A 7,632-nucleotide genomic window follows, 5' to 3' on the forward strand; every position below is an offset into this window, starting at 1 on the left:
GGTTGTAAATCGTGTTTTTAAAAAGTAACTAAGTAACTAAGTAATTAATTACTTTTGAAAATAAGTAATCAGTAAAGTAACGGGATTACTTTTTGGGGAAGTAATCAGTAATTAGTTACTGATTACTTTTTTCAAGTATTTGACCAACACTGATTACCAGTACTCTGATCATCTGAACATATATTGTAACAGGATGATATGTAGAGTTTAGTTTTTCATTGTTAACAGTGACACAGCTGTTATATCATAGCTCTATAAATACAGTGACATGAACGATAAAGTTTTCACACGAGTCTCTGCCGTCACACCGACTGCTTCCATAGGAGTAAGAGTCTAAGTAACGTGCTGCTCATCAGACGGTTGGTTTAGTTTGAGCTATAAAAAAAAGTCTTCCCATCAGTGGGCATCACATCTAATTCACCCCAAGGTCAAACAGACCCTCCGATACTCAAACACAACCTGTTATAATTAAGTTTGTTATTTCTGCTCTTGGTTCCTCTGTCATGTGACTGGAAAGTTCTAAGAATCAGGTGTTCTAGAAAGTGATGTCATAAAGGCAGTTCACTGAAAACTAAACCGGCATCACAGAGTCACAGCTAACTCTGCAGCCACAGCCACCATGGACAAACGCTTCATGGAGAGCCGTGGTTACCAGTATAAGGGCAGACTGGGACAAGGCATGTTCGGTGAAGTTGTGAAAGCATACTCAACCCAGATGAAGAAAATGGTCGCCATAAAAGTCACTGACATAAGTAAATGCACCTCTGTTTACATTGAAAAGTTCCTTCCTCATGAAAAAGGCGTCCTGGAAACTTTGGATCATCCCAACATCGTTAAGACTCACGAGATCTTTGAGTCGCCCAAAGGAACGGTAAGACATTCGTGCTCTCTGCTGTTTTAGCGTCACGCTGAGCTCTGCTGCTACAAAGACAGCACAAACAAGTAAAGGTCGTGGTTTATTCTAGTGACCAGCAGGGGGCGACTCCTCTGGTCAGTAAACACTTAACTTCTTGGGTTTTGGAGCAAGAAATGACCAGATTTGGACGAGTGGGGGGAGTGCTGAGTGTTCAGCTAATTAGAGCTCAGTAAGATCCAAATAAAATCCTCAAATTTCACTCAAACTGGAGCGCAGACTTCCTGGACAGTCTGTTAGTACGATAACCTCACAGAGCCTGCCAGTGTCTGCTCACGGTCACATTCACAGATGCTTTGCATGGATGCAACACGTCTGACTGCTTATTAGTTTGTATTTACTGCAAAAGACACAGGAGTTAAAATATAATCAATCCAAGTCGTGTCTTTAATCCAAAACTATTTTAAGATAATTAACCTAAAGCTTCTCTTACTGCCGTTATTTGCTGATTCTTGATTCGCTTGCTTGCATCTTCACACGCAGATACCTGCTAATCAGTGCTCAGCAGCATTCAAATAAAATTCTGGATTTTCACAGCAGCCACATTATTGTCAGATGATGTCATTAAAAATCCTCCAATAGCACAAAAACTGTCCAGAGGGACAGCTAGCAGCTACAGCCTCCTGTGTCGCCATCCACCTGTCTGTCAAAAAGGCCACGCCCCTAAAATGGCAGACTTTAAGTCTTAATACGATTTTAAAACGGGAGTTATATAAACCTTCTGCCTGTAGTTGTTATGAAGGTGAAGTTATCTACAGAGATCAGAACAGTTTGTGTATCAGGCTGCAAACATGGTTACTTCTGCTGTAAAGTTTTAATATGGGAGTCTATGGGGACTGACTCACTGCTGCCTCTGCTGGACATTAGAGGAACTGCAGGGATTCCTGCGTGGTTCATCATCTCAGGCATTAGTTTTAATTCTTATTGCATGGCTCATACTTTTGATTATTAAAGCTGGCCACCACTGTTCTATGTTTATAATATGGCTACACGAGTATAGCTCACTCGCTCATCTGCTACATGTCTAATAACAAGTAATTACTAGAAATCCAACACAAACAACACCGATCAACATTTAGACCAACTACTGATGGATGGGTTTCATCAGCTTACCTCGGTTAGTGTTGATGTTACGACCACGAGTGTGGAAGTGGGTCAGGAGCAAAATGTCACTAACTGTGATCTTTGCTGATTAGTTGGGACAAGTGATTCATTAGGAAGCCATTTCTGTTATCTATTTAAGTTGTAAAATATGGTTTCTCACCCAATAAATGGAAATTATGGCCCTGATACCCTCCCAGCCCGCTTTAGTCTCACCCACACTCTGATACAGACAGCTGGAGACTCATCCTTCTTATACTTCTTTGAGTTGATGCTTTGTAATGTAAAGTCTCAGAAGACTAGCAGGCACGCAGACGTCCACGCCGACCTTCACGCTCTCCATCTAACAACGAATTGTCAGTATAATGGAGGCCTGATGAGGGCGTCTGTCTGTGGAGCGTCGGAGCACGCTTGCACCTCTGACGCATCAGGCCTGTTTGATGATAGCGAGCTGAAATAATACGATTAGGGTCATAAATGAGCGCGCTGGGTCACCTGATGGTCACCGCTTGTGTTGTTAGACGAGAATTTCTGGATTTATTTCTCTGTATGCTTCCATGTCGCAGGTCTACATGGTGATGGAGCTCTGTGTCAAAGGAGACCTCCTAAATTACATCAACAGCAAACTGGCCTTACCAGAGCGCTTCAGCCACAAGCTTTTCTCCCAGCTGTGCAGGGCAGTGGAGTATCTTCACAGCAGGAACGTGGCCCATAGAGACCTGAAATGTGAAAACCTGTTCCTGGATGCAAAGTACAACCTCAAAGTGGGCGACTTTGGTTTAAGCAAGACGCTGACGTATGTGGACGGTCGGGTCGTGCTGAGCAGAACCTTCTGCGGGACGTCGTTGTACGCAGCCCCAGAGGTTCTGCACAGTATTCCTTACGACCCCAAAGTGTCAGATGTGTGGAGCATGGGCATTGTGCTCTACATGATGCTGTACGGCTCGGTGCCCTTTAACTGCTCCAACGTTAAAAAGCAGGCGCAGCTTCAGAAGAAACGCCGCTTTAACTTTCCGAAGGATCCTCCAGTTTCCCCAGAGGCTAAAGACCTGATCCGAAGAATTCTGCACCCCATCGTGGAGCAGCGGCTGAAGGTCAGCGACATATTAGCGAGCGCCTGGGTATCAAAGGAACCGGTGGAGAAGTGTGACAGGGCCTCCACATCTGCTGCAGCGACGCCACCTGTAGGAAGCAGCTGGGATGCAGAGGAAGGACCGTCAGCTCCACGCACAGACAGATAACCTCACATGAACATCTGGAGTCTGTGAAACACTGAATAAATAAACCTTCTCTAACCAGGTGCAGCTTTTTGTTGTTTTGTTGTTTTAATTTATTGTACATATATACTTCTGTCTCTTAAAAGTTTTCTTTTCACTTGTACTGAACACATTTGCATACAGTTTTCATTGTTCGAAAGCACAATAAAGATTCTGATTCTTCTGAGTTTCCCCACATCAGGAAGACCTGCCAGACATAAAACAGGCTGCAAGTATTACATTAAACAGGACACATTAAAGACATTTATATGAAAGATGGATTTAGCCGGTATTATTTTTAGTGTTTTGGCTGATCAGGACTATCTCAGCTGGTTAACACACAGGCCCTGATGCCTGCAAACAGAAGGGTGGACTTCCTGTCAGTTAAGGTAGTTGAAATAAGTCACAGACTGTATATAGAAGATGGACGTAATCACCATTACACCAGCAGAGCTGAAATTAAATACCAAAACTGCAGTTCCTCTAACGTCCACCTGAATCTGATCACTCTGAGGGAATGAAAGACATCATCAATAAAGCAGAGTGGAGCCTGCATTTGAATCCAGAGAAGCATCAGATTTATCTTAAACTAGCTTCAGTTAAACTACAACCAAAGAGAAGCTAACATCTCGTCTTCACCGAAGCTCCTGAGCCAATGCACCAAAACCATGTCAAACAGGAAGTTACAGTGTGGAGCTGTGATAGGTCCACAGAGAAATCCAGACAGAGTTTGCAACACTCCTCAAAACTGCATAAAAGCCAAAAGATGAAACCTGAAGCAAAAAGCTGCAGAGAGGTTAAAGCTAGAATGTTAGATTGCACTTTCATGAGGAACTTTCGTTTATGTATGTGTGCAAAGCCAGATCTTCGTCTTTACATGGAAAGAAGAATCCAGCTGCAGTGTTTGGAGGAAAGCTGAGACTGAAGGAGTCACCTGGATGAGGATGACCTGTACATCTGCAGGACCTGTACACCTCCAGGACACTGCGGCGTGCAGCTCGGATCTCAGCTGACCCTTCTCACCCTGGACACAGTCTGTTTGACCTGCTCCCCTCAGGCAGGAGGCTCCGGTCCATTCGCACCAGAACCTCTCGCCATAAGAACAGTTTCTTCCCCTCTGCTGTTGGACTCATGAACAATAAACGTACGACTGTTCCCACCACTAACACATGACCCTACGCTGTGTTCACTGTATCATTCCATGTTTTGCACTGATCACCACCTGCACTCATGCATATATCTTTCTACGTAGCACTTTTAATTCTTATTCCTACTTTTATTTTTTTCATGTCTATTTAAGCGTAATTTATGACAGCATGTTTGCACTGAAGCACCGCAGCAATTTCCTAATGTTGTAAACCTGCTCAACATTTGACAATAAAACCCTTTCTGATTCTGATTCTGATGAACGTTTCTCCCACTGAAAACATCCAGATGAAAAGAATCAACTTTTGGGAATTTACTTACCTATTGAGCATGACTCAAGACATTTAAAAAAATAATAATTTACTAATCTTTTTTCATATTCACAAACGTAAGGTTAACAGAAAACTAAATTTCCTCAATTTCTTGATGGAATTCGACAAATATACTGACACCATCAAACATTCCTCTAATCACAAAGCAATTACACCGTTATTAGTCTGCTTAAATTAAATATTCAGAGGCGTAATTGATGCGAGGCTCTGTTTTTTGTCTGTTTTTGTTCGCTCTCCCTGCAACATCCATATTTTTTCTTCTGTGTTAAGCTTCTGAAATTATTTTGTAGAGTACATATTTTATTTAATCTTTGTGGTGCTGAGGTAGGCAGCACGGTGGCACGGTGGTTAGCACTGTTGCCGCACAGCAAGAGGGTCCTGAGTTCAATTCCACCACCAGGCCGGGGTCTTTCTGTGTGGAGTTTGCATGTTCTCCCCGTGTTTGCGTGGGTTCCCTCCGGGTACTCCGGCTTCCTCCCACCGTCCAAAGACATGCAGATTGTGGGGATAGGTTAATCGGATAATCCAAATTGTCACTAGGAGTGAATGTGAGTGCGAATGGTTGTCTGTCCCTGTGTGTTGGCCCTGCGACAGACTGGCGACCTGTCCAGGGTGTACCCCGCCTCTCGCCCTATGACAGCTGGGATAGGCTCCAGCACCCCCCTCGACCCTGAAAAGGATAAGTGGAAGCGAATGGATGGATGGATGGTGCTGAGGTAGCTACTGCTCTTGTTCCTTTATCAAATAAAGTTGATTAAAAAAATAAAAACATTTCCAGCCACCGGTCAGCTGACGGGTATTTAACCGGAAGTGTTTGCTGGGGACGTTCGAGCAGCAGCGCCGTTTTTATTCTGAAGGCCGGAAGTCGAGTCTTTCCCCCGCTGTGGCTCTCCGCGCTTCTTACGCTTCTTACGTAGGCCATTCCCGCCGCGTTTACGGCCGCCTCCGAGGGTAGCGGCAGCCCCGTCAGTCAGGCCCGTTTTCCGCCTTTCTTTAATTATTTCTGTCCGTGTGACTGCGGCGGGTAAACACTCCGATGGTCGTTGAGCCCGCGCGGCACTGAAGGACTGCACAGGCTCGGAGCTCCACCGCAGACATGGCTCGCCCTCGGCCGCGGGACTACAAGGCAGGAGATTTGGTTTTCGCGAAGATGAAGGGATACCCGCACTGGCCGGCCAGGGTGAGTCTGGGCTGGGAGCGCGGGAGGCGGGGTCGGTGCGCGCGGTCCTGCCGCTGCTGCGGGAGCGGAGCCGCATTTCTCTGCGCATTTGCGGCCCCGGGCAACGTCCGTGTGCGGGCATCTTACACCGAGTTCGAGGCCCTTAGCAGGGCTCCATTTTCTGCGAAACTGCGCTTCTCTCCCAGCTTCGCACTGCGTGCGTGCGTGCGCGCGCGTGTTTTAATGTGGTTGTGATGTTAAACCTGCACATGACCTCAGGTAACCTCGCTCACGCGCCGTGTTTCTGTCGGCTTCTCGCTGCTGTCCCACATCACTAAAACGAGCCCGTGCTTCAAACACGGCTCGTGTATACCTGTACGTATACCTGCCACTCACGCAGCACGAGTGACCCACGGCTCCTGCAAGTCCTCACATGACTGCGTTCACATAATGCACGAATGCAGATTTATTTTCCTGCAGTCAGGAGTGACTGTGGACACCTGTGCACACCTGTGCTCACCTGGTGATGCTCACGGACCGTGTGCAGGATGCTGATCGTTTCAGATAAAGTCTAAGAGAGAAAGTTTGGACCTTGTCAGGATGGTTTTGCTGTTTGAGGTTTTATCAAAGGTTCTTTTAGAAAATGTGAGATAAAATCCTGACAGCAGGTTCAGGATGTTACGGACGTGATGGGCTCCTACAGTGCTTCACCCTGCAGAAGGTGCAGCGAAGCACAGCGACATTTGTTATGTCCTCTAAAGTTTAGGAATATTTGACTGTAAAAGTGGATGAACGGGACACGCTCCACCCAAACTCCACGCTCCACCCAAACTCCTGTCACTTCACAACAGAAGCTCTGATTCACGTCAGACTCGGTGTGTCAGTGGGCAGGAGGTTCCTCCATGCACAAGCAAAGTTTAAACACAGAAATGATTCATATATGAGAGCATGTATGGATTCATCTCCTCTTAGAGAGGTTTGACTCGGATTGCCAGAGGAGCACCGACCCATTGGAAAGCTCTGACTGTACTGAAGGGTGGCTGTGGCTCAGGTGATGCAGCAGGGCAATACTAATCAGAAGGTTGCTGGTTCAGTCCCAGTCTGCTCTAGTTGACATCTGGTGCATCCATCAGAGTATGGATGTTAGAGCATGAAAAATGTGCTCTGAGTGCAGAAGTACTCGCTATACAAGAATCAGACCACATATAACATGTGGCTGTATCAGGTAGACATTTAAAAATGTACGATGTGGTTGAGTAGTGATCAGCTGATGGATAATGGCACAGAGAAAAACATTTCACTCTAACTTCTAATGGGCTGTTTCTCTAAAGCACGGGTGTCAAACATACGGCCCGGGGGCCTGCGAAAGTGTCTGTGATCTAACAGCACGGCCTCATACCTTTGAATGGTTCTAGTTAGATGGGTTCTTGGTCCTGGGTGGAGGACTTCTCCATCAGTGTCCTCAGACCGCAGGTACTTTACTCACAGCATGTTTTCAGGAAGCTCATCTGTTTCTAATCTGACAGCACTCACATATCATTTATTGTATTTTTTATCCTCCCTACTTGTTTATCCATCTCCTGCTGTTTGTCCGAGTCATTGCAGTCTAAGCAGCAGCGCTTCAAGCTCCCCGCCCACCTCCTCCACCTCACCGAGGCATTCCCCACCCGGCAGATTTTATTTACACAGCACCAAATCACAGCAACAGTCGCCTCAAGGTGCTTT

The 7,632-nt window shown here is 46.0% G+C and overlaps 2 protein-coding genes across 2 annotated transcripts in view; both read left to right on the top strand.

Moving 5' to 3' along the window:
- The first annotated feature begins 591 nt into the window (after positions 1 to 591).
- tssk6 (testis-specific serine kinase 6) lies at positions 592 to 3,308 on the top strand. The gene is made up of 2 exons (XM_005726390.1): positions 592 to 871; positions 2,581 to 3,308. Exons 1-2 carry the CDS (start codon positions 620 to 622, stop codon positions 3,253 to 3,255), a joined length of 927 nt encoding a protein of 308 aa, XP_005726447.1. The 5' UTR covers positions 592 to 619; the 3' UTR covers positions 3,256 to 3,308.
- A 2,146-nt stretch (positions 3,309 to 5,454) lies between these two features.
- hdgfl3 (HDGF like 3) overlaps positions 5,455 to 7,632 on the top strand; it is a 14,819-nt gene continuing 12,641 nt past the window's right edge. The window contains exon 1 of the mRNA XM_005726391.2: positions 5,455 to 5,928. Coding sequence (XP_005726448.1) covers positions 5,845 to 5,928 — 84 coding nt within the window. The 5' untranslated portion in view covers positions 5,455 to 5,844. The remainder of the gene's footprint in view (positions 5,929 to 7,632) is intronic.

Source organism: Pundamilia nyererei, unplaced genomic scaffold (assembly GCF_000239375.1).
Source record: "Pundamilia nyererei isolate P.nyererei 1_Seehausen unplaced genomic scaffold, PunNye1.0 scaffold00019, whole genome shotgun sequence".
NCBI classification, from domain to species: Eukaryota; Metazoa; Chordata; class Actinopteri; order Cichliformes; family Cichlidae; genus Pundamilia; species Pundamilia nyererei.

What these genes read in the sequence shown, in the direction of transcription:
- tssk6 (XM_005726390.1), top strand. Translation starts at nt 620, where the DNA reads ATGGACAAACGCTTCATGGAGAGCCGTGGTTACCAGTATAAGGGCAGA. An exon ending in TTGAGTCGCCCAAAGGAACG is followed by an intron (nt 872 to 2,580) that starts GTAAGACATTCG and finishes TCCATGTCGCAG; the next exon opens with GTCTACATGGTGATGGAGCT.